The sequence below is a fragment of the Dermacentor andersoni genome, chromosome 3 (assembly GCF_023375885.2).
Source record: "Dermacentor andersoni chromosome 3, qqDerAnde1_hic_scaffold, whole genome shotgun sequence".
Lineage (NCBI taxonomy): Eukaryota > Metazoa > Arthropoda > Arachnida > Ixodida > Ixodidae > Dermacentor > Dermacentor andersoni.
The window spans coordinates 15,823,862-15,851,490 of NC_092816.1; the positions used below are offsets into that span (position 1 = coordinate 15,823,862).

General features: G+C 48.6%; 1 protein-coding gene across 2 annotated transcripts in view; it reads right to left on the minus strand.

Moving 5' to 3' along the window:
- Nep2 (M13 family metallopeptidase neprilysin 2) overlaps positions 1-27,629 on the minus strand; it is a 122,994-nt gene that overhangs the window by 54,486 nt on the left and 40,879 nt on the right. The window contains exon 1 of one of the 2 annotated variants that reach the window (XM_055065580.2): positions 3,545-3,750. The exons of the other annotated variant lie outside the window; for it this stretch is intronic. Within the exon in view, the coding sequence (XP_054921555.1) occupies positions 3,545-3,735 (191 nt within the window). The 5' untranslated portion in view covers positions 3,736-3,750. Of the gene's footprint in view, positions 1-3,544; positions 3,751-27,629 lie in introns of those variants that run through there. 2 annotated transcript variants of the gene reach the window in all.

Below are 27,629 nucleotides of genomic sequence, written 5' to 3' on the forward strand. Positions count from 1 at the left end.
TGGGGAAGTGTATGGGGGCAAACGACCGTCCCGGTAGCAGCACACACAGCTGACAGCCGCAGGCATGCGGCGCATTTATAGCTTGGAGACCAGCCCCGGGTCCTCCAGAAACCTAAACAGGTGCTTGAACGCAGAGCTGTGGTGCCTGCCAGGGAAAAGAAGTTGCGACGCCGAGACCACAGGAAGACCCAGGCGTTGAAGTACCAGATGGCTCCCGCGCATAAGGCATGGTGGTAAGGGAAGTGCCACCTATAACACAGAGTACAACATAGTGCCACAAATAACTACATCCCAAAGCATGCTAAACGATTCCTTGAATAGCAACCGGGGTTGGTCCTTCATAATTGTTTGACGCTACAAAGAAGCTGTGTGATACCGTGACGCGTTCCTTCACTGCCTCTGTATGGAGAAAACTGTTGATGGCGATTGCAACATAGAATATGACTCTTCTGCGCACAAAACCTTTCCGAGGCGCCATACTGACTCCAGCAAACAGGTGGAAGCCTCTAATCGAAATCTTGCAAACGATGTCCAAAGTGCAACAAAAGAAAACATTGACTAATTCGCGAAAGCACCGCAAAGGTCTCACCACTGACTGGAGGCTTGCGGATCCGTGTTTGTCAACATATGTTTAGGCAGCGGTAAAGTAGTTCAACGGACGAGAAGCTGTGTTCTTTCGACAAAGCTACCGCAAGAAACTTACGAATGTCAGACATCATATGTGGCGAGCGCAGTTCTCCCAGGCAGCAAAAAGATATCCTACGATAGTGCTGTTCCGAGCCCCTCCTTTTTATGCGAGAGAAAGAAAGGAGCAGTCGGCCAGGTAAGTACTCTGGTCGTGGCAATGCCCGCAAGGAGAGTAAATGGAGCGGGGCGAAACGACATCCACAAGGCGTAAGAGCTGTACGCTTTAAGACCAAGATTTACTCTCCGTGGCTGCTTTTTACAGCCACTCGGGACAAGAGTACACAGGGAAGCCGAAACTGGGTCCGATTACACGGTACTGCGCCACAGCCGCGTTGTAACGAGCGGCTGGGAGACTGCGTGTTTTATTGTACGGATGCTTCGCGGCATGCGTGTACATTTGATGATGATGATGATGTCCTTGAGTTTGGCGCTTACCCACTCGCGGGGATTGGCCAAGAGTCGGGCAGACTTTGCATTTAGCTTTATCAAGGGCATCATCATCGTTGTCTTTATCAACAAAATTTGGTACACTGGAGGACAAAGCCTTCTTCCACTCTCGTCCCGCGGCGACCATGCTCAGCTTATGAAGTTCCTGTCCTTATCGCTGTAAGTGATTTCTTACAGCTCCCGACTATAGTTCCGCTTCTCTTCAATCCTACTTTCTTACTTCTACAGAGCAATGGGTATCGGCTAAGCACAATACTAGCCCTTCCTAAACCTCAAGCCTACACCCCCCACCCCCCTTTGCTATGTAGCCAACGCAATATTTTTTTTTCAAATACATGCGACTGTTGCAATGACTTGCGTAAGTTTGACAGAGTGAACAGTGGGCTTTCTTTCGCATAGTGCTTGTTCTTGTTTACCCTAAACGGAGTCGCGTGTTCAGCTTGGCATCACAGCTCACTCATCGAAACCGTCGCCTGATGAGCGACCGCTAATCTTGGTAAACTTTGTTTTCGAGCGTAAAAGCGCGAATAAAGCACTAAGCATACGGGCACGCTGGCCGCTGGCGTCTGTAAAGAGCGGGTACGTCAAAAACTCTCAGAAGCGTGCACATCCCTCAAAACACTCTGGCCATGGGCCGAGTGAAACTCACACTGTCTTGGAGATTTCATATGCACTGCAGAGGTCGTTTCCACACTTTTGTCTGTTCAGCGTCAATGGACACTTATCAGTCACATTTGCTGACATAAAAATATCGCAAGTTAAAAGCACATAAGCATGTTTGAGACTTTCCCATCGCATGTTTTGGTCACAATTTCTTTTTTTTTTTTTTAAACTCTGTGGGCTTTCGGTGTCCATCTACTGTATTCCCTCTATTACAGGTAGCCTTCTTTCAGCACGGAGAAGTTTGGCTCAATCTTACAAGCGGCATTTCTTTCCTCAATGTCTCGTACACATCGACGGACAAAATTTAGTTGATAAATTCAACAAGTTTTTTTATGGGGGTACCATCACTTACCGTGCACTAGACATTTTATTTGTTGCGCGGCGCAGTTGAAGATAGATACTAAACTCTAACAGCATGCGCTTATTCACTCGTGCACTCCTCGGCATAACTGCACGCCGCTTGCCTCCGTCTCCTTTCTTTATACGTAGTTCTCGAACCGTTCTCTTGGTCCTTTTGTTTCGCTGCTGCGAATCAGCGCGCAGCTTCAAATGTTTCCTCGATACAACGCGTGCCGGTAAAGGAAGACTCCTACAGCTACTGTCAAGACCCCGGCATGCTTGTGCGCCGGAAAATTATACGCACGAGTGATGTTTTCCACTGGCTCGGTGGTGTGTTGCTTATTCGACAACACACTGCCGTCGTCTGCATGGCTGAATAGTCCAACCAGCACTACTGGAGACGGACGGAGGTCGCGTGAGACAATGGTCGACTCGCGTGAGTGGCGGCACCGATGCGGTTGACAACCGAGCCCAGTGAACTACACGCGAGGTCATCAGTCCAGAGAGCCGCTGATGGCTGTGACCACATAACTGTGGCACGTTTCCGGTTTTAACCTGAGCGCCGAGGTTAATATACCAGGGTCTGAATTCACAAACAATTTTGTTCGTGACAACTGATTGTCATTGGCCGGCCATCTTCGACCATATTACATTCGCTATCTCGAGTGGTCGACGTCTACTCTTACGAACCACTTCAGCGTACGAACTACTTCGCAGAACTTCTTCCTCGAGGGCACTGTTTGCCGGCCGCCTTCGCTAATAAAATGTCCGACATGCCGATTTAATGGCATCTGTTCTCGCGAACACTTCTAACGTGTAAACTTCGGCAATACCAGCCTATATGCGCACTAATGCCTTCAGCATACCGCTACCCAGTGAGACCACACAGAACCGATTGAGTGCATAGGAGCAGAAAGCACGCTTAGCTGCACCACTTAGTATCGGCACCAGCATGATACAAGAACGTGCTGAATAGCACGTTCCACGAAGGCGTCTAAACTTTGACAGATCATGACTGGAGGCATTAGGCACAACGCGTCCTCCTGCCTAGCCGACTATATTTAACGCTAGTGCACTCGGAAAAGCCTCACAGCATACCGAAAGGCGTGGTTTAGAATTCGCTCCTTGCATAACTGCAAGCGGAGAATGACCGCTGGCCGGTGGCCAGCGCGACGGCTCCACCACCTTGAATGAACCCTGTCTTCACTCCACGACTCAATCCCGACATGAGGATATCCTTCCAATACGCTTCAACGCGTCCGCGTGCGTGCCAGGAATGAGGTTGCGGCGACGGAAAAGGCCCAACGCGGGCTTCGTCATTCGTCCACGACACGATATCGCCCGCATGCAACCAGTCGCGTGGCCGCCGGCCGAGATCGCGCCGGGAGACCGAGGGAGCTGCTCTCACCGTTGGGCGTGCCTCATGTCTCGGCCTGTTGTGGCGGCGGCTGTCCACGGAATCCGGAAGGCCCGAGTGGCGCAGTGCGGCGGCCCGTTGGACGGGTCCGCGGTGAGGGCCAGTCGGACGGGTCCTGCTGCCGGCCCAGGCCTCTCCGCGATAAGAACCGTTGCGCCCACCTGACGCGCCCCGAGGGTCATTGCCACCAGGCACAGCTGAGCGCACGCTGTATCAATGGCCGGGTCTCGCTTGCCGGTGCGACACACGCGACTTCACGAGGCCAGGCACATCGCACCCTCGGGCAACCGACCGCCGACTCCGGTTTCACGAGTCGAGCGCGCGCTTCCTGATTCCCGTAAGATCGAATCGTCCGGAAGAGTATGTAGCCTTGGCGATCTGCTCCCTCGAGGAGGGTCCTTCCCTCTCTTCACGTTCGCCTTTCCGCCCTCGTTGACAGCAAAGCTTCAAAGGCAGGCCTGACAATCAAGAGAAGTCACTAAAGTGCCAAAGCACATCTATAGTGTCGCGCACGTTTGTTCGGGGTATCTTGTGGCACCCGCGGCGTGTTTCTGGTGCTTTTCCACTCCGTATTTACTTTATTTTTTCATGTAGTTTCTCAGTTTGCTTTGAACCTTGTCATCAGCGAAACAAGCTTAGAGACAAGCGGTCAATCAGCAGCTGTCAGCTTTGCTGAGGACGTTATTTTATTTATCTTGTATTTGGGCTGTGTTGAACTTGCTTTCTTCATGACCTGCCGCAAATAAAGGACGCGGGAAATACGATATACCTATACCACCAGCGAGCCTTTACAAATATTTGATTACGCGTGAAACTCAGGCAAAAGCTTGCCACTGCCGCTGGAGGATCGCTGCATGCAGTCAATTATACACATCATGCCTTGCTGGCGAAGCAGCGCACTTACACGGACACAGTGAAGACACACAAGAAAAGACGACAAACGAGTGTCGTCTTTTCTAGTGTTGTCTTTTCTTGTGTGTCTTGACTTGTCTGTCTTCACTGTGTCCGTGTCTGTGCGCTGCTTCACCAGCAAGGTATGATGATTAATCACCAACTAGGCCTACTTTCCCCATTACTGAACTTCAATTATACGCAGTATTGTGCGTGCACGGTAGAGATTGAAGCAAAGCGTTCGCAAGTACGTGTAGCAGAACGCATACGGATTGCATGTCCTCTCCATAAAAAGTTTTTTTTTTTCGTCAGGGCGTGCCCATGTCATATTTCTATGGGCCTGGGACCAGCCGGTCGATTCAGATTATGGATGAGGCCAAACCGTCTATCACGTCGAGCACGCAACTTACAGTTAAGACGACAAAGCCTCAGTGACGCCAACGGCGGCCTGCTTTTGTGCCGTTGCTGGAGCAACAAGAATACGCAAGAATATACAATACAGTTTTGATGTCAGTAAGTAGCTATAAGCAAGAGAATATTCGACTTTTCCCAATTATTTTCGCTTCTGCAACCAGAAATGGATATACCAATTCGTCGTGTCTTCAGTTTATCAGTTCTGTTTCATTTCATCATCAGCTTAATCACACGCTACTGTCAGTCTCTATTCTGTGTCTTGTAAGTTGTATATTGCCCTGAAGAGCTTTTCCTGGGACTGTTCAGATTGTATAATGAATTGTATTACACCGCAATGTCTTTTGGGTGCTGTGATCACTGAATAAGAAGTAAATAAATAAATAACTTCGGGGTAGTATCATGGGATGAAAAACTCTAGCAGCGCCCATTCTCAGTCTGTGCCGTTCTTATAAACCAGTCGGAATGAACGCGATGAATGCAAATTACTTGCAGGCGCACCACAGTGAGAGCGAGCAGCTGGCGACGAATGTCATCAACAGGTCAGACAAATAAAAAAAAACTTCTGTTTATTCTTTTGATAGATAAATAACCCTATTGTTCTATACGCGGTAAAATATCTAACGTTAGAAGGTATTTTTTCTATCTCGCATAATCTAACGCTCGAAAGCTGGGCCAGGTCTTTTGAATTCATATTATATATATGCAGCGCGCGGTGAAGTGGGAAGAGCCAGAAAACGCTCACATTTGTGGATTTACAGATGTGTGGTTATACGAAAATAACGTTTAAACTTCGCTGACACTTCATTACATAGCCAACGTTACTTTTTCTCACTGTACTGCGCAACGTTTTTGAGAATATGAAGAGGTAAAGGTCGGTAATACATTCGAGCATCACCTGCTCTTTTCCTTTCCTTTTGCATCGCAGAATTTTCTTGCGTTCCTTAAGTGCAGCACTCAATCGTGAAGTGGCCCGCCGTGGTTGCTTAGTGGCTATGGTGTTGGGCTGCTCAGCACCAGGGCACGGAATCGAATCCCGGCCACGGCGACCGCAATTCGATGGGAGCGAAAACACCCGTGTACTTAGGTTTAGGTGCACGTTAAAGAACCCCAGGTGGTTTAAATTATTCCGGTGTCCCTTCCTACGGCGTGCCTCATAATCAAATATTGGTTTTGACACGTGAAATCCCCTAACTTAATTTTTCTTAAAATCGTGAAGTGAGCTATTCGTGTACCCGCTCCCAGCACAGGTTCTTGGTCCCACGCAGGTGCGCTAACTACTTATTGCAATCAAAGCACGTAGCATACGAGCTTTCTTAAACAAATACCAAAATGAAAACGTTGACTTCAGTACCCTCACACGGAAGCAAATGCGACATTTCCTGAAATAAAAATTTGTCGATGTTGTCTTTCCTTTTTCTTCTTTCTCAAATTTGTTGTTGTGTGTGTGTGTGTGTGTGCGTGTGTGCGTGCGTGTGTGTGCTCTTCAACAAATGTATTCATGTGAATATTGTATATCTGCTGCTGGACAACATTATGACAATCATGCCTGTTTCCTATGCTATTGTATACATTTTTAGACATTTATTTAGGATCTGCATAGTTGTTTTGTAATCTATTCGTGTCTTGGGCTGTATTTTATTTTATAGTTACACAATCGTCTGTGTACATTCCTGTGATAAGAGTCTGCTGGTGTCATAAAGAGCCCCCAGGCGCACTCGAGCTGTTTGCAACCGCTTTTCGATTGGGTGACCCCCAACAATTTCGTCGGAAATAAACAAATCGTAGCATCAACAAAATAAACAAAATCGGACAACACTATGCGGCTACGAGAAGGAAGCATCTTTTGCTAGCAAGCATGATCATGAGTCACCGGCTTGGCATGCGACGTAAAAGTGAAATTGCAGCCTGAAGTGATCATTATAGTTTCCATTGCCTAGCATTGTGTATAGTGAGCACCCATCGTGTCAGCAGGAGACGCGAAGTTTCTTGATTGCGTTGGAGCGAGTTTGCATGTAATGTTACCAGAGTACTTTTCTACAAAGCTGACAAGCACACGCCACGTGCTACCCTATGCCACTTGAAACTTTCTCTGAGCGAACTGTACCTACTAGAAACGCAGCCCATGCCGGTGTGTAATTACGAAGCGAGCGTTCGTGATTTGGGGATGATTGCCAAGGATTAGGTTGCAACGGGCACACTTCTCCGTTCCGACTGTTCGGGAGGATAGTTAGCGTCCTTCGGTATTGCGTCCCAACTGGCTTAAAAGTTCGCGTATCCCCAAGGGGTACGACGTACGGGAGTACAATTTTGCATTGGCGATTGGCGCGAAATTGTTGAAATTCTCATTGCCGTAATTCGGAGTTCGCAGAAAACGTGAATTACAACCTGATATTCTCTCTCTTTGTGTATTTTCAAACAAGAACGACTCTCCATTTTCTATACAAGTGGCAAAGCACGCAGATTTGTGCAGCGCTTCCATAAGCTGCATAATCTGCTGTAGGACCTGGAGCGATGCGCAACTTATCAGCTTACCCGGTGTTCCATGTTGTGTCTGGATTATGAGATCCGCCGAATCCGTTTCGGTGTGTGGCGGCGAAATTGCGCCCAAAACATATGCGCGGTGTTGGGAACAGCGGAGAGCAAGCGGCACGTGCAGCCTCTGCTCAGAGCATGTGCGACCATTGTGGGAACGCAGCAGTCGTTACGCCATGCGCTGGATCTCCTGGGGCATCATTAGATATCGATGGTGCGACTCTTACGGAAGCTTTAAAGATATGGAAGGTGCATACGTGAACTCCGCTCTCTCTCCAGAGCTTCGGATAGCTGAGAATGCATTATCCAGCGTCACGACACGCGGCACAATATTGGATACGGCCCGTACGCCGGGTCTGGGCCCGTATTCGCAAATTTTGTCATATTGAACGATTGTCGTCTTACGCGTTTCCTCGCACTTCATAAACGACGTGATAGTGATACCGCAGACGTAACGATGGCCAAAAGCCGACAGTAATTACCTAGGAAATGCATTGCAACAACGGACCTCGGTCTGTGTACTTTTGACAAGGATTTAAGCACATGTCAAAGGGAAGTAGAATAAGAAGATGAACGGACGCGCGCGCGCGCACTTGTGTGTGTGTTGTATTTTTTTTTACTACTAACTGAAAAAATTAACACGCTTCTGATCAGGTGAATTCACTCCAGCGCCTCATGGGTGTCGACGCCTCCACACCCACTGTTTCTTACGTGTACGCGAATAGCGCTTGACCAGTGTGGCTGGAGCGAATGTCGTGATATTCCTCTATCTTCTGAAGTTGAGCCTGTCGTGTGTAAATCACTTTACTTTATTTCACTTATGCTGCATATCAACACTATTTCGTTTTATGCTATGCCTATGTCTAGTCTATTTTAAGAGCCCGACCTATTTTTGTCAAGTTTATATGCTATACATGACTGGTCTTGCTCTGACAGAGGCGCGCTCACCTTCGAGCTGTGAGCGTGACCAAAATCGGACCGTAACCCGATCACGTGGCTACTACGATTGCTCTGGGAGCGTGTTTGGCTGGAGAAGGCTTTCTCAGGGATCCAGTCTGCTCCACTCCACTCGCTGCAAACCGAGTCGGAGTGCGGTAGGAAACGGTCAGCTATACCCATTAGGGCTCTTTACGCAATCCTTTCTACGAGATGTGTGACCCGACGAAAGAATTTTTCTAGAGCACTGTGGTTGAACGCAGCGTCACAAGAAGCCGCCACAAGCGCAGCTTTTGGTATCTGCTTCTTCCGGCGCTCTGGCATACGTCCACACTTTGTAGAGTGTATACCCGCCGTGGTCGCTCAGTGGCTATGGCATTCTGTTGCTGCGCATGAGGAAGCGTACTCGATGCCCAGCTGTGGTGACCGCATTACGACAGAGGCCGAATGCACAAGCTCTCGCGCACCAAGCTTTGAGAGCGCTTTAAGAAACCTCCAAGTGGCCAAAAGTAAGGCGACGTTCTCTCCACTGCGGCGTCTCTCATGTGGCCCCTCTGTTGCAGTGGTATACGCTAAAGACCTTACTCAGTTAACCAGCTAGCTAACCAGCAAGTTAATCAGCTAACTGGTCTACGCAATCATGAAACAATATATCGATTAATTGAAGAAGCCAATCTCCTCGTAATAAGCGGCAAATCACAGTTTACACTGCGAAAACTTTGGCAGTTAAAGTCTAATGGCGGGTCCTCCAAGCGAAGCGGGTCTTCCAGAGCTTTTCCTTTGGGCCTGAAACCTGCGACAGAATGATGAAGCCCTCGTGCTGCAGACAGATCGATGATAACGAGAAAGAAATAAGTGCGCGGCCCACTTCATTATTTCGGGTCACGCGTACGCACAGCAGGGATGGCCCAAAAAAGAATTCGCAGTTTTGCCCCAAAGGCGAAGCATTGATTGCAATAGCAAAGTAGTAGACAGCCATACGAAGTAAGCATAGCAGTTTTGTCGGTCGTACAAACTCGTACACATTCGCTTACTAACTGAATTAGCAAGCACTGTGTCGCGCGCGCACAGGCGAAGAGAAGCACGTCTCACTCGATCAGCGCGGACACTTGCTGCCAAAACGCTGGCGTGAGGGAGAGCAGCAGCAGCACCGAGCGAATTGACCTTCGTGCTGCCTCTCGCTTCAACGCGAATTGAGCGGCGAGAACACGGCGGACACTCAGCTATGAGCCCTCGGTGCACCTACACTGTGTACTCATCGCAGATCGCCTGCAAGATAGGGCTCGCGCGGCCGCGCGGCTAGCTCTACCCATCGCAGGTAGCTTTCAAGATAGCTTATTTTGTTGTAGCGCGAGCTGAACAATGACAACAGAAAGGCACATCTGACACAAACAACGCTAACATTCAACAACAGATTTATTTCCCGTTCTCGTCGCTATATATACACCCTCGGAACGTCATGCAGCACGTGTAAAATTTCGGTAAAAATGAAAAATAAAAATAAACTGGGAACCACACGTAAGCAGTTTCTTGACTCACATATTCACAGACATGTACACGTTCAGCGCGAACAAAGATAATTGAGCTCTTTTGAGGATAATGAAATGAAAGGTTTACTGACGCATGCGTCGCCGAATGTTGATATGTGTCTAGCTTCTATTATCAAGCATGTCATCTCACACCTGCTTCTACTCATGATGACTGTTTCTTTAAATCTAGGTTTGCATTGGCATCTCTGGCAATGTATGGCAAGAAAGCCGTCAGCGGACAAGTTGTTTAGTTTGTTATTTTGTTCTCGTAGCCTGTCATTTCTGCATCTGCCTGTCTGACCAATGTAGGATCGTCCACACCCGAGAGGAATGCGGTATACTACACCCGCGATACAATCAATGAACTTGTTTTTATGTTCTTTTTCGGATGCGGTACGTGCGATTCTTTCTGGCCTTGTGTTTCTACACAAGCTGACCAATTTTTGAGGCGCCGAAAATACAACGTTGATGCCGCTCCTTCCAGCAATCTTCTTTTATCTATGGGAGAACCCGTGTATGTAGGGGATGACACCAACCTTTCTTCCGTTTATGTCAGTGCTTGTACCATGCACCCGCTCCGAACTGCCTTCCTGTGCCTTCTTAAGCAGTCCTTCTGTGACTGACACAAGCACGTGGGCCAAGTAACCAGCGCAGCTTAAATGCGAGGCTTACGTGTGGTTCCCAGTTTATGTCTTTGTTCGTTTTTACCGAAATTTTACACGTGCTGTATGACGTTTCGAGGGTGTACATATAGCGACGAGAACGGGAAATAAATTGGTTGTTGAAAGTTAGCGCTGTTTGTGTTAGATGTGCCTTTCTGTCGTCCTTGTTCAGCTTGCGCTACAACAAAATAAGATATGCCGTACCAACAAGCCCCTGTAGCCATGCACATCGATTTCAATATGGGGCTCGCACGGCCGCGCTGGTCAGCGTCATACGCAGCGCCCGTCGGTGTCGAACACCCCCTTCCGCACACCGGTGCCTTGCGCGCAGTGGAAGACGGCGGGCTTCTTACCCACCTTCCTTCCTTACGCGAGTGAGATCAAGCCACCATCACCGGCTCACTCTCGCACGCTTTCACTCGCACCTACAGCATACGGCGCGGCCACGGTGTTAGCGCACTTGGACTTTATACATAACATCACGGCGACGCCACTGACGACGGCAGGAATGCACCTGGAGTGTTCATATAATTGCTATCGCAATAATAACGGATCCTACCAAAGGCGGGTGATCATGCTGACTTTGGTATTGTATTTTTAGTGAAAAACTCGATTTCATTACGACATCGCCCATTAAGAAAATATGAAATGACGATGAATAAAACAACCACAGTCTGTGAGTTTTAAGTAGAGAAAGAAATTTAAGCGTTCTTCACTTAGGCTATGAGATCAATCTTAACACAAGAGCGCGAGAGGAAGGGTATACACAGGAGACGAGGCGGTCTTGAAGTTAAATACATATTCCGAAATATCCAGATGCAATATTAACCACTCTTTTCTCTGAAGGTCAGAAATAGGCGAGGTCCACACGCATTGCCAGTGCTATGCTATTGGCTCCTCTTGAAAGCAGTGCCAACAACAGATGGACGCCTGAATCTCGGATTCGTTCTTCGCGTGTGCGATGCTTTCGTTGCCGAGAAGATCACGCGACGGCTACAAGCAGCATGGTGGAGGCAACTGCGTTTTTCAATTGTGCCAGCGGCTGATGCAACCGTGTCTTGTCTGGACAAATCAGCCCCCTCTCAAGAAAGAACTGCTTTCGGGTGCCTCAGCAGATACCGGGCATACCCAGAGCGAAGCCAAAACAGTCTCTTAGAATCGCTTGATGGCGAAACCGTCCCGGATGCTGCGCTTAGACGGATGGGTCCGTGGATGCGTTTATATGTTTGTCTGTGCGCTAACGTGTGCATGTCTGTTTAGATGTTGCGAGAGGTATTTACTTCATACAACTTGTGCACGTGCTATGCCGCCCACAGCACACACACACACACAAGGCATACACAAGAAGTAAACATCTCTTGATTTTGTCGTAGTACGCGGCGCCCAGACTTCGCAACGATTCTTTTCCCGAAAATTTCGTTTTACCTTTCACCATTCGCTCGCGTGCATCGTCGCTTCGCCGTTATCGCATGGAACAGCCACTGGACCGGACTGGTGATAGGAAGCAGATATAATCGAGAGAAAAAAGGAGTCGGTAAGAACTATTACCGATGCTTGAAGTTACGGTGAGTGGCCGTGAGAACCATACGTTTTGGGATTACATGTTAAGTTCGTGTGCAATGCGCCCAATGCGCTATAGAATACATAAATATGCAGTATATGACCATACTAGTCTAAGGGTTTGACGGAAACCCCTCTGACGAGAAAGTGACACAAACGAAATAAAACACACATTCACAAAAGAAAGCCGTAACATCGATACTAACGTTCCGTCAGTATCGATATTATCTCTTATTTTACTTGGCGAGTGTGTGTTTTGCTTCAATTATGAGAACGCAGTGTGAGAACCACGGCCCGCAGGCTAACAAAAAAAGTTCTTACTCTAGAACCTACTCTAAATTGTGATGTCGAACATATTATTAATTAGCAGAGGAGGTCGGCGAATCATGTGAACTGAATCGCGAAATGATGAGGGGAGGCCTATACAGCCGCGTTAATTCGGCCCCACGGCTTCAGTTCTCGTAAGGTGCATGGTATCGTAGTTGCCCTCAAGTTGGAAACGGAAAACATGCAGCATTAACTGCGGTGCTTAACATCTTTCGAACGCGTATATAAGCTGCCAAAGATGAACAAGGGAGTCATCAGGACTATATTGTTTTGTGAGAAAGTGCTCGAATTGATAACTGGTGGAGTGTACAAGACGAACCGACGACCAGGCGCTAAACTGAACGGTCGAGACTGCCTGTACTATTCTGTTTATGCGATGCGCAGTCTACCATATGCGAGCTCGACTAGCCGAGCCTGTTTTTGTCCGCGCCGTTCTGTTCAATACCGTCTTTACGTTCATACGTGCGCGCAGCGCCCATCATCACCGGAGCGCGATGGAGAACGCGAGAGCCAGCAACGCCTGGCGCGGGTCCCTTGTTTGCCACTTGCGACGCGGCGAGGTCAAGAGAGCGACGCGTGCCGACATCGCTGAGGGCCGTTGCATCCTCCCGCGGCATCATCCTACCCGAGAGAGGCGGCGAAAAATGGCGCCGGACCCTTCCGCACAGTGTCTGGCCAAAAATGTTAAGCCCACCCCAACCTCTTAGCATGCATTACTACGTGAATCAGACACCAAAGCCAACCAACTCAGACTTGTGGTATAGCCCCAGCACGTTGTAGCGCAGCATGAACAACGGCGGTGGGCGGTTTTCAAATCAGACAGAATGCGATTTTCCGGCCGCATACCTTACAAACTCCACGTTCTTATGTGCTCTTGGCTTTCAACACATTTACAAAAGGGTTTATCTTCCGCCTTTTAGTTGTATATTGGGAAAAAGAGGAATAAAGACGGGAGCTCACCAAGATCGCAATATCCAATTTGATACCCTGGGGGTGCGAAAAATTGAGTAAAACAGATAAAGGAAACAACTCATTGAAACGTCGTTACGTGCTTGGTGAGGTTGTTCGCTATAGCATGCCACTACGTTTGCGGTGGCACTGAACATAAAAAAATCATAAATACAGAAAGTAATCCGAATACATCTTTCTATTATTTTTAAGCATTTGTCAACTTGAGACAATCGCACGAAATTCTGCCAGGCCATGCCCTAAATAGGTTTGCAGCTGCGGGGACAGCCCTGCTGCGAACGGCGTGAACGCCGTAAATAGGGCATGCCTACGTTCGCCGGTGCCTGGTATTACCAAAGGCTGCTGACAGTACTCAATTCCGTTTTGCGCCTCGTTCAGCATCCATCAGCATCCTTTTATAGTTCTTGTTCCAATCTCGATTAAGTCCAGAACAAGGCTAGATGGTTTGCCGTGATCTCTCGCGCCATACAATATTGCGCAAAATTTTCATAGGCTACTCAAAAAAGAAAGTTATAATAATAGCTATCCCCATACTATCCACGTCGCTTTTCAGGAGAAATGATGCCTCATCCAGGGCCGATAGCGATTTCCTGTGGCTTTCTTCAGCTGACCTCTTCCAGGACATGACGTCGCATAGACAGATGCCTGCCGTTGCTTTCCGTTGCTTACCGTTGCTTACGGCGAATTTGCTAGGTCTGGCAGGTGCGAGGGATTCCACTGGTCATGATGTATAGGAAAACTACCTACGCCACAGACCAGAGAGACCATTAATTGAAGTTGCTCGACCAGAAAAAAACTGGAGGCGTCATTTTTTTTCTTTTTTGCCCATCCACCTGCTCGCTAGCGACGTCATTGGGCCCTTGTTTACAAACATGCCGCTGTCTATAGGCACGTGTCTTCCCTCCTCCCCAACTCCCCTCTAGACACTTCACATGCAGCCAGACCTCAGTGCCTTTATCTACGGCAAATCGATCGTAAATACAACGGGGAAAGTGACTGCATTTCGCCGTGTAGCAGAGCCGGCGAGAAAGGTACGCAGCACTAACCCAACCGCTGTACATCAGCATCGAGAAAGTCTATAACGCAGTCTGCCCCACCGCCGTCTCTACGCCACGCTTTGTAACGGCGCTTGGCCGCTTTAGCTTGGCATTTCTGGCTCGCGCCGTACCCTGGTTTCGCGCATGACCAGCGTCAGGCGAGTGCGCCGCGAAGAGCTGGCTCTTCGTCGCTTAACGGCTGCAGTCGTAAACGACGAGCTTCAGCGCCGCCGTCGTGACCAAATGCACGCTTTATTTGTTCTCATTTGCGTCCCTATCTTGGGTTCCTTCTTCAATGATACGAGGTTACCCTGCTTTGTAGGCTATGGCTAGGAATAGCCCTTGCAAAATATATGTTGTCGTTCATATTGGAATTTCTGACAAGGCTGCTTGTGATGACTGTGGGTGCGAAGAGGCAATTTAACACGTTTTGTGTGACTGTCCTCGCTACAGTGCACAGAGACGATCAGTCCCGACTGCGCTAGATCACACTGATGACAGACCATTGCTAGAACAAATCATTTTGGAATAGCTATAGACTTACTTCACAAGGCGCTGCAGCAGTAAGCTACTTTACTATCGACTAGTGTTCGTTAGTATCCTGTGATGTGAACGGCCAGCTGTGACCGTATGCATGTGCTCAGTGCGAATCAATTTCCTTCTTTCTACCTACCCCTCTCCCGTGTCCTAGTGTAGGGCAGCAAACCGGAATTTTTGTTTGGCAAGGGGCGCTATAACGTAAAACTATTCCAAACTTTTCTATTCCAATTCTGCTATCAGCCCTCCACGATTGGTCAAAAACGTTTTTCGCGACGTCACGAAAACCGCGATAGCTCCCCATCTGATATGATGTGTACACACTGATTATGCATGATTTGACAGAAAAAAGGAATACAGTTATTTCTGATTTGACCCCTTTCGCAATTAGCCCTCGGCTATTGGTAAAAAGTTTTCGGGCTGCACCCACTTCACCTGCCTGTCACGGGACGTCACAAAACCGCACAAACTCACCGCGTCAAAAAGACGTGTACGCGATAAAGATGTATTAATATGCCGAACTAAACTGAATTTTCTTCGGAATAGCCGCAGGCTGCCCCGTTCCGAAAAGAATAAAAGATGGCTGCCGCCGATAGCTGAGACGCTGGCTACTCGCACCTGCCGGAGATCATGGGTGCATTTGCGTATAACAAGACTTCTTGCGTGGCCGTGTAACGTTTTCGAGCACTTTCGGCACGTTTACCACCTCATTCTGCCAACTCTTCTTTGCTAAGGGTCAGTTTTAGCGTCATTCTTAAGCTTCCGTTGCATGCCGCCGCGATTTTCGACCAGCCACCGCAAGCTAAGTAAGCGAAAGCCGACCAATCGCAGACGCCGGCACCACCCTCTTCAACCTGTTATCGATTTTCAGTGCACTGGCTCTGCCCCAGCGGATCCCTCTCCACTTGAGCGTTCTCCTCGCCTCTTGTCAGCCAATTATATACGAGAAGCCGCTCAGTGTAGGCAATGTTATTCGTTTTTCAAGGAAACAGAAGTGACCTCCTATGAACGAGGAAAGTGTTCGATTGGTCTGTACAGACAACCCTGTGGGTGACCGCCCGGTGCTTGCGTCGGTGGTTACGCAAATTTGACGTCAGGAGATCGGAATAGAAACACATTGGAATAGTTTTACGTTATAGGGCCCAAGGTATCACACGCATGGAACGTGGATCAACATTAGTCTAGGCAACGCCATAGCGAAAGGGCGAAACAAGGCTTGTACACTTCGTTCCATTTTGACATATACATAAAATTTCAATACAGGGTCTACGGTATAAACTTGAAGACTTCAGTGCGCAAGCAGAACAGAAGAAAGAAAGGGGTAATGGACTACAGATAACGGATAAATAATGGATACCTATCTAGTTTCGGCCATTCCTTACGTTGCTACAATATGAGCTGTTAATCTCTGAGCCTCTTAATCGAATTATGCCGCGTAGAGTTCACGTAATAATGGGCGAGCAGCGAAATGGTGTACTCTTCTCGTGTGCTCGCGTGAACGTATCGTAAATTTCTCCGCTTTTTCATTTCGATACAGACCATTGTGACTGAGAATTCATTGAAAGGCACTTCTATCACAGCAAATTCTTGCAACATGGGTAAGCTTGACAATTTCCAAAGGTATTATAATGAGCGCACTGTTCTGCACTCGACCTTGTAGAACAGCTCATCTGCAAATTGTAAACCTGCGCACAATTACTGTAACAGAACTAAAGGTGGGAGGGGAATGAAACAAAAAAAAAGAAGGTTAGGTAATGTATAGAACACACACGTAAAGAAGAGCTGAGTCGACTTTTATTTATGGTTCAATAAATCTAACATGGTTGTCTTATATCTTCGTACTTCCTAGAAAACACGTACTCAGTCGAGGGCGTGCTCCCACACATGGCAGAATACAGGAGAATGTAGTGAATCACACTTCACCGGTCTGCTTTTCGAATAAATGATATTCAAGGACATGACTCGCATAAAAAGTCCTCTATGGCTGCAAAGTTTCCAGAGCTGGAATAGCGATGCATAGCCTCACACGCGGCGATGCAAACACCCGGCAAAGCTCCGCTGTTCTCCCATATCCGATCCACAATCGCCAAGGCTCACCACAGTGCGGAACTAGCAGCAGGTGTTCAAAGAAAAGTTTAATGAGCTTTGCTTTTTTTTATTCGAGACAACCTATAATTTCAGTGTTAGGGGCGGTCTGTGCGATCAACATTGCGATTTTTACACCACCGGTTTCGGAGGGTATTCCTCAAAGCCTGCATGCAGTATACCACTCGAAGGGCGTCACGCACAACGTCACGCCTTTCGCACATCGCGGAGCCGCTTTTCTGCGGTTCCAGAAAGGAGGACGAGCAGACTGTTTCGTCGTTAGTGGCTTTCCTCGTCACCTCTAGAGGCAGCTGTCTCCGCTCTTCGCGTCAGCAATCAGACACGGCGTGCCCTTGGCTCTCATAGTTGCACGGCAATGTCTACACCTTCCTGGGACCATGCTCTGGGAAGTGGCACACAAACAGGGTACAGCGTGTGACGGTGATAGCGAGAACAATGCACACGAAGCAGGAGAGCTCGCAAAAGAACGACAACTATAGCTGGAATTTCGAACGAGACGGACAACGCAAGAAAGAGGAAAACCGGCGAAGGAAAGGCATACGCAAGAAAAAAAGGAGCATACAAGACGAATCTTGGAGGCGAGCATTTGTCCTGTGTACTACTTGTTTCTCGTGTATGTATTTCATTTGCTGGTTTTCGACTTAGTTGATCTGTTAGCAACTCACCCAGCACTTAGCCTTGTTGGACAACAGAAGCACCTACTGTCGGCGAGTAGTTGACCTCTGAGACGGCAGTTTTCGTCTGCGTTAATGTGCAAATTGTCTAGTTCCAAAGTTCAGAGCGCCATCACATTCGCCGGTATCCTTGTATTGTATGCCCTATTCCAATACTTGAAGAAAAGAGCGCTAAGAAGACGCGGACTAAAAGAAGAACATGTGCGACGGACAAGGCGCCTTGTCCGTCGTACATGTTCTTTTAGTCCGCGTCTTCTTAGCGCTCTTTTCTTCAAGTATGCAAAACCAACTCGCCCACATCAAGCTTCTACTATTCCAATACTAACGGTGCATTCGTCTAGGAACCCAGAGCCTACAGCGGCGGCTGCGCAGCGACGCCCTTGTCTGGCGATGGGAAGGGAAAGTACAGTGGCCGCCCAAACTGGGTCGGCGCCCGGAAGCAAGGCAGGGAAAAGTGCCGTCTTTTGGCCTCTAAGCGGAAACAGTCGCGCGGCTTAGCACATAACCATAGGAGTCGAGAGACACCGGACGACAAGGACTGCTCGCTGCGCACGCAATGACAGCGGTATACTCGTCTCCACGAGGCCTCTTCTCCGTCTTGTAACGCGTGTCGCACTGCACGGTGTGCCCATGACGGAGTGCGAGCGTGCTCTAAGCAGTTACGAAGGGGAAGTGGAACACTTCCTTTGGCGGATCTTGACCTACCTGTTACGGCGCCGTACTGGATCAGTGTACCGTCTTTTCGCGCATGTAACCCGTTGCTCCTGCACAGGTGTCTGCCGGGAGCGGGGTGCAAGAAGGGTATTCGAAACATGTCCTGAACACACTCCATCTAGACGCAGGAATTGCAGTCGAGTGGCGTTTACTGTTTGCTGGCAAGTGTGCTCCTGGTCAGGGAAGGCTAAAGATATAAGGTCCCACTGTAGGCTTGCAACTCTCGCGTAGGTAGTAGAAGCGAAACTACGGCACATCGTCTGAGCGGTAAACTTCAGACTTGCCTGGGGGGCACTTCGCTCATTTTGTGCGTTGTTCATGCACATCGCGATAAAATACGTTCAATCAAAAAATGTATCCTTATTTATATATAATTGTCCGCTAAGTAATAGACGTGCTCGCGAAGATGTGGCCACTTATAAGCGAATGTTTTGGACTGTAGGATGCCTGACAGGGGCACAACGCAGAGCACAAAAAGCGAGACAAGCAACCGAGCAACTTTAACAGCGCAGTGTTAGTGCGCGCAAATTCTATGTTGAAGACAGCGCTCTAACTTTACCGGCGGACGGCGATCGCCGAGATAAATGCGATTACCGAACAGACTTGCAGGGCGTGGCGATGCTTGACAAAGAAAAAAGAAAAGGAAAACTTTCTCAGTAGCTATCTTTTTATGGAATCATGGCACAGCAGGCTGGAGCAGCAGAAACACCTTTCTAGGCGGTACTGACACTTGCTCACGCTCACAGACTCCGTCAACCGAACGACAGGAACGAAGGACGGCCTACACGCTCTAGCCTCTGCTCCACGCAAAAGCAGCAGTAGTGACCCCCCCCCCCCCCTGCCCATGAGGGGTGAGGGGACCGAATCCCCCTTGAAACGTCGGTACTATTTCTTTCAGCTGGTTAGCTGCACTGTCTTCCCGTGCCTCTGCGAACGTCCACCCACTCATGCGCGCGCATTAAATCAGTGACGCCAAACTGCCACGCACTGCATTCGCGGAAGAAGCTCGAAGCAGCCCCACATGCAACACGGCGGGTTTGCCGTTTGCGCGAATCCTAGAATACCTGAATAAGCGACTGCCTCGGCGGTTCGAAGCAGAGGCAGGAGATTAATGGCCGTCTCTTCGATCAAAGCGAGTGTGCACGTACCTTTCCCTGCATGTGCGCCACAGTGAAATGCGCAGTGAAGGCCGTTTTCATTCTTCGTGTGTAAGGAGCAGGGTTTCACTTATGTTTTGCTGCCCCCGAGTAAAACGCTTCGATAGGCGCCATGAACTGCGTCCGGTATTCGCCCATTTGGCCACACCACAAGTGGTCTTATAGTGAAATTGACCATAGCTGTCGTCCGCCAATCACTGTGTTTGTTCTCTCTCTCTAGACTTGCGCAGTTATGCCTCACCCGCCGCCGTTGCTTCACGGCGGCGAGAGGCAACGGTGTGTAGAGTCGTAGGGTCACACTTTCGTCCAAGTCATTTCGGGAACAGAGCTACCTGTAGATCACATCGATTTTGGTTATTTCATCTATTCGATCATCACATGCATCGGCCTTTAATACTTTATTAGGAATATTATATCTGACTCCTGCGTGTGGCGGGTGCCAAACAACTGCTGAGAACATTCACGCGACTATTTTGCTATCTCCTAAGTGGCAGAATCAACGCATCGCCATTAGCGTAGAAAGATGAGTCCACCTTGGTAGGTGTGCATCGGTATTACTCTATATATACCGAATGGGGGTGTTTAAATGTGAGCTACAACTTTACAGAGTGTATACGGTCCACACGGTGTTCTTATTGGACGAGGACCACGACGAAGTGTCTTCTTCTTAGAACGCTTCTATCTGTGTTCTCTGGTTTCTGACGAAATCTTCGGAATTTCCTGGTGCCTCGGCTCCCGGTCTTGTGGCCATGGACGCGGAGCCTTCCAGAGGCCCTCCTGGGCAGAGGGCATTAAAGCCGTCCCTCACGAGGAAGAGAGGAAGAGTGCTCAGTGACACCGAGGGCAGTGAGCTATACTCGATGTCGGATGAAGACTCATCGCATTATAGCTTCATCACTGTCTGCAGGAAGAGGGCCAAAAGGAGGACTGTCAACGCGAACACATCAACGCAAGCGAGCACGGCGACTCTGAAGTCAAGGCCTGAACGCTGGCCTTACGCCATCGTGTTCGTACCCGAGGAACCCTCAAGCAACCTCCGATTGCTGAACAGGTATCTGTTTTCTTGGAAGGGGTCGTGCCGAATGAAATTAAGGACAATCGGATAAATACACGCAAAAATATCCTCGCAATCGATGTTTTCAACGGGACTGCGCTCGAAAAACTGAAGCAAATCTCGGAGCTAGGGCGCAGGGCGCACCAAAGTGCGTTCCTATATCCCGATGGATGATGCACCCACAGCAGGTGTCATTTATGACAGCGATGTCGCCATGCCCAACGCGGACTTGCCTATCCTCGTCAAACCAGCAAGTGAGGGTGTTGTCATCACGCGTGTGAGCCGCCTTGGAACATTGCGTTGCGTCAAACTTATTTTCAAAGGAGATTGCCTACCATCACACGTCAAAGTCGGTCACTTCCGACACCCTGTTCGGCCCTTCGTACAAAAGCCACTTCAATGCCATCAGTGCTTTATGCTTGGACATGTCAAGGGTGTCTGTCCAAACTCGATACTGTGTCCCCGTTGTGCTGAACCTCACGCGGACGAGACGTGCCGGGCTACTGTCCTAAAGTGCGGCAACTGTAATGGTTCCCATGCTGCCTCGTCTAGGGACTGCCCTCGCATCAAGAAAGAGGTCGCTGTTCTCAAGCAAATGGTTCGGGACAATTCGACACGCAGGGAGGCTGCTGAAACGATCCGGCGTCGGCGTCGGCGTCACCGAACCTCCTCAAAAAAGGCAGAGCCGCGAAAGGAGAGGACCCCTTCCATTGTAGCACCCACATTTTCCAACCAGGCCAAAAAGGGGCTGAACAGCACAAGAAAGTCGGCTGAAAGGAATTTGTCTCAGGAAGAATGGCCTGCGTTTCCGAGCCAGCAACCTCCCACAGAACCACAGATTGTAAAGCCCGCTCGGGAGCCTACTCCTACCGCTGATGACACGCCCAAAGCAGATCGTCAAGTCATTTCAATGCTGTGTCCCCTCATAGATGTCATTCGAGTGATTCTGTCGAACCTTGGAACTACGTATGCTCGAAGTACACTGAAAGTACTGGACGCTTTAAGCACAGTGCTTGAGTCCCTCGCATAGAGACATGAACAACCATCGCCCATCGTTTCGAGAACAAGTCAAGGCAGCGTCAATCATACAGTGGAACGCAAGAGGACTAAAATCACGCCTTTCAGACTTTCCTCGGTATATATATACTAATTTGTTCCCAATCATTGTCATATGTGAGCCTAACGTGTCAAAACCAGTCAAATTATCGAGATACGAAGCTGTTATATCCGCAACAACTGATGCATGCAGCAAAATCATCGTTTTTATTCGTCGACAACTGACCTATGTTCGCCAGCCGATTCCGCCTCATGATAAGAATCAATACGTTTGCCTAACAATTAAAAAGGGCAAACTCATGTTTACACTTGTAGGCGTTTATATATCACCTTCAAGTATTTTTATCCCAAACGATCAAGGAACATCTTGTCCGTGTACCCTGCTCCATATGTCATCATCGGAGATGTTAATGCGCACCATATAGCATGGGGAAGCACAAGGACAAATGGAAGAGGGCAAAAACTTGCAAACTTCGCCTGCAACCACGGCCTCTCACTCCTGAATGACGGCAGTCCAACGTTTATACGAGGCGTGAATTATGGCAGCTGTCTTGACCTAGCTTTCGTCTCCAGCTCCTTCACAATATATGTTAAATGGTTTTCGGATATCGAGAGACACGGGAGTGATCACATTCCCACGTACCTTGTCATCAAAGGGATGTCCAGGCCCATCCCACGGAACACCATTCGATTAAACGATTGGAGCAATTTTACTTCCACCATGGAAGATGCTTGTCGAGAGGGCTCGTTGGATTAGAGGAAACAATCAAGTCTGCAATGCTACATGCCGCGCGCACGGTCACGGTTTTATCGAAGCACACGGAATTGGATATAGAGTTGGAACGACTTCGTGCACTCCGTTGTCGTGCGGAGCGGCGTTACCGGCGTACAAAATCCATCGAAGACCTTAGGACAGCCAGACGACTACAAAACTACAAAAGAAACTTCAACGTAGCATGGATAGACTGGCATCTCGACGTTGGACAAGGTTTTGCCAGTCACTAGACCCCCGAAAGCCATTTTCCCACATCTCGAGAACCATACGCGGTCTACGTTTCCTCCCTGAACAACGCTTCCCATTCAAAGCGCTTGCGCTCTTCCAGGGGCGGCTAGAGGCTGATGTTGCAGAAGACTTTTGTGCAAAGATCGCTGGCCAAGCAACCAGTCCTGGCTTTCGAGCCCCCAGTCACATCCCTGTTTCACGTGACTGCCGCATGGATCTTCCTTTCATAATGGAGGAACTAGAAGCGGCTCTTGCCCTATGCAGGCGTTCTTCCTCCGCGGGACCAGATGAGATATCCTACCGCGCCTTGAACAACCTGAGTGATGGCGCACGTAGAGAACTGTTACATCTCTACAACTTATCTTGGCAGGATGGCATGGTTCCCGAAGAATGGAAGACAAGCCGCTTGGTCCCTCTCGTGAAGCAAGGCAAGTCCCCACTTGAACTCACCTTATACCGCCCAATAGCACTGACCAGCTATGTGGGAAATATAATGGAAAAGGTGATCCTTGCCCGCTTGGAGTGGTACCTGGAACACTACAACATGTTACCAAATTGCATTGCTGGTTTTCGTCGAGATCGTTCTTCAGTAGATAGTGTTGCTGATCTCGCTTAGTATCTCCAGCATCAAGAGTCACGCAATAGATTATCTGCAGCTTTGTTCTTCGATGTCAAGGGGGCATACGATAACGTATCTCACGAGGCTATCCTCGATTCTATTGAGATTGTTGGCCTAGGTGGTTGAGTTTTCCAATGGATTTCACTATGTGGGAAATATAATGGAAAAGGTTGATCCTTGCCCGCTTGGAGTGGTACCTGGAACACTACAACATGTTACCAAATTGCATTGCTGGTTTTCGTCGAGATCGTTCTTCAGTAGATAGTGTTGATGATCTCGCTTAGTGTCTCCAGCATCAAGAGTCACGCAATAGATTATCTGCAGCTTTGTTCTTCGATGTCAAGGGGGCATACGATAACGTATCTCACGAGGCTATCCTCGATTCTATTGAGATTGTTGGCCTAGGTGGTTGAGTTTTCCAATGGATTTCTCATTACTTTTTATGAGATCGTTCTTTGTGTGTACCGATGATGGTAAAACCGCACGACACTACACGTACCGAGGTGATCCTCAAGGCGGTGTGCTAAGCCCTACCCTGTTCAACCTCGCGCTCATTGGTCTCGTTGATCATCTGCCAGCAGCGATCAAGATATCAATGTACTCAGACGACATATGTATATGGACCTCAGGTGTGACACGTCCTCAGATACGTGCAAGACTTCAAAAAGCTACTACTCTAACAGCTAAATACCTCCGCAACCAAGGTCTTGAAATCTCGTCAGACAAATGTGCACTGATGGCGTTCACTCGCAAACCAATGACACCCTACGCCATCTCAATAAATGGCCAGATAATTTCTTATGAGAATACTCACAAATTTCTTGGCATAATCATTGATAGAGATCTCTCATGGAGCCCGCACGTGACCTACTTGAAACAGCGCCTGACAGCAATCTCCCAACTTTTCAAGTTTCTGGGCGGAAAGACTTGGGGAATGTCAGTGCATGCAATGTTGGAATTGTACAGGGCCCTTTTTCTGGGCTTGTTGAGATACAGTTTGCCCGTACTGACCAACACCTGCCAGACAATCTTCGTGCTCCACAGGTTATTCAAGCTCGGGCTCTCAGGGTTTGTCTTGGTTTGCCAAAATGCACATCGACAGTAGCGACTATTGCGATCGCCCGGGACCAACCTATACAAACACACATTGCGGTGGAAGTGTTGAGAGTGCACATTAGGCACGTTGCCCGTGCCCGTTCCCACCACCGGGCAACAGTACCGTGAGAAAGGCTGTAGGAATCATGTTGTACTACGATTTCGGAGTATTACACCTGCCTTCCATCAGGCTTCACCCCAGCAACTAAGCCATCGATTCCTCCATGGTGTTTGGCTCAATCCGCAGTGCACCTCACCGTACCAGGAATCAGGAAAAAATCTGAGCTGTCATCACCTGCTCTTAAACAACTAATTCTGCTCCTTTTGCACGAGAGGTACTCCGAACACGTACATATTTATACTGATAGATCGGCAACTCTCCAATGTTCCTCTGGAACCGTGTTCTTCCCAGCGAAAGCCACTACCATCAGTTTCAAGACATGTCACCCAACGACATCGATGGCTGCGGAACTTGCAGCTCTTCGCGCTGCACTTCGTGTCATCAGCCAAGAACAACCTCGAAGATGGTCAATATTCAGTGACTCGAAGGCAGCACTGCAATCTTTGCTATCAGCCCTGCGGCGCGGACCACACGAACAACTGCTATTTGAAATTAGGGAACTAATCTATACCTTGACTGAGAAAGGACATCACGTGACATTTCAGTGGCTTCCAAGTCACTGCGGAGTCATAGGGAACGAACACGCCGATAACGCTGCTCGGTCGGCTCTTCAAGGGGACGAAGAGAAGCCGATACCGTTATCAAGGACAGATGCCGCTAGAAAATTTCGAATGCTCAGCCGTGATATCACGTTCTCCTTGTGGAACGCAGCAAGTTTTCAAAACAACCGGCTGCACAACCTAGATTTCTCTCTACGCCTTTGCATTCCAGCTGGACTCTGCTGTCGCGAAGCTACCCTGCTTTGTCGAATATGGCTAGGGGTGGCTTTCCCCAAGTATTTTGCTTTCCGAATCGGATGGGCCGACGACGCCTCGTGTGATGACTGTGGTAACGAGGAGACTTTTCAACACCTTCTTTGTGACTGTCCTCGCTATAATTTAGAGAGACGATTACTCGCAATCGCGATATCGCGCTTTGACCGAAGACCTCTCACAGAGGAACTTATTTTACAATGCCGCCATCACACGCCGTCGCAGCAGAGGGCTACGAGGGCACTGTTGCGGTTTTTGAGGGCGACAGAATTGGACAAGCGGCTGTAGCCTGAACAGATGTTTATAGTGCTGCAAGTGCTACTGTGCTGTGCGGTGGCGGTATGCGGCGACAGTGACCGCGACTGTTATTGTATGTCTGCGCTCCTTTCTTTCTTTATCTCTACTTTGATATCACTTTACCTCCCCCTCCCCTCTCCCCCCAGCGTAGGGTAGCAAACCGGATCTTCCTCTCTGGTTAACCTCCCTGCCTTTCCCCTTTCCTCTGTCTCTCTCTCTCTCTCTTACTGGCGGTATATCCTTCGCGGTACACGTCTATGAACACATCGTCCGCTCGTTGAAACGGCCACGATATGTACTTGTCTGTCTCCAATTGTTGCCTTAGAGTTCGCTAAAATTAGAAACTTCCTCTGCGTTGCAACAATTTTGGGGCAGAGAAAGGCGCTTGTATTCTGACAATAACAGTGCTCAACTTCCAAGTCTTTCTTTCGCCCTCGAGCATTATTTCTGCGGAAGTTGTCCGCACCAGTGAACACAAACGTCGAACTACTAGATTACCCTCGTTGCACTTCTATCAAATACTCTCGCACGCTATCTAACGACGAAGAAACTGAAGCACGATAAGGCTTCGAACAACGTATAAATTAGACGAAGCTTAATGTTTAAATATCCACAGCGCGAGGCATTAAACAGACAGTGAAACCGAAAACAGATAAAAGTATTTTGCAATACGGACGCTTCGAAAGGGAATCATTGCAGAAAACATTGGTTATTTTTAAGTAACTATCTTTGAAGTTTTGAAAATACAAGGCTCAGGTGCACACTCAGAAGCGAACGTGTGGCTTCAATTCCGCCACGGCATTTTGTTTGACGGTGTGGCTTGTCTCCGTGGTTACGTTACTCTATACTATGCAACTATAACCAAGCGCTTGGGAGCTCCAAAATCCTTCATTGTAAAGATCGCGCACCGTACTGCTCGCTAAGCAAGCTATGCACGTTCGGCGAGAGAAAATATTTGTAGCATGAATTCAAGAGATATTTAGCAAATTTTTTCCCCTAAATTTGTTCTGCATGCTTAGCTCGACGGAGTGTGCGCAACGAGGTACGCGGTATGCTCAGTGGCGAAATCCGGGAGTGCAACAAGGTATAGATGCACAGAGTCGTATGCCGCTATTGCCTGCCTCGTTAAAAGAGAGAGAGAGAGAGAGGGAGAGAAAGGCAAAAGAAAGACAGGGAGATTAACCAGAGATTATCTCTGGTTGGCTACTCTATACTGGGGGAGGGGTAAGGGGATGCGATAGGTGAGAGAGAGAAGGATAAAAAAAATTTAAAACACACACACGCACACAAACATGCGCGCGCGCGCGCGCACGTCCACACGAACTGTTTCTGTGGGCACTGTGCGATAGGTGAGATAGAGAAGGACAAAAAAATTTAAAAAATTAAAAAAGGAAGGAAACCTACACACACACACACACGCACACGTACACGCACGTACACACGAACTGTTTCTGTGGGCACTCACGCAGCCCGCAAAGGCGTTCCTAGTGTTACGCAATGTCACCGTACAATCCTACGTCAGACACAGTGTACACTCACAATTTGTCAGAAAGTCCCGTGTCTTTTGGGTATCGCAGCAGCGTAGCGGATCGCGCTGATGCTCGCGTAGGCCAGTTTCCAAGGATATTGTTTGCTGGCATTGGGCGCTTGTCCAGTTTGTCTAGGGTGACTGAGAGGACTGCTCCTTGCGGGTTGAAACGAAAGCACTGACAAAGAAGGTGCTCGATTGTTTCATTGCACCCGAAGAAGTCACAAAGTGGGCTGTTGGATATTCCGATAAGAAAAGAGTAAGCATTTGAAAATGCTTCTCCAAGCCATAGACGGATTAGAAGGATGCAGTCACGTCGTGGAAGCTCGGGCGGAATACGGAGCTGTAAATTATGGTCCAGGGTATGAAGGCGTGCACTTGTGAACTCGGATGGATTCCATTGAGCTAATGTCAGGTCCCGCGCAAGTGACCGCGTTATAGTTGTT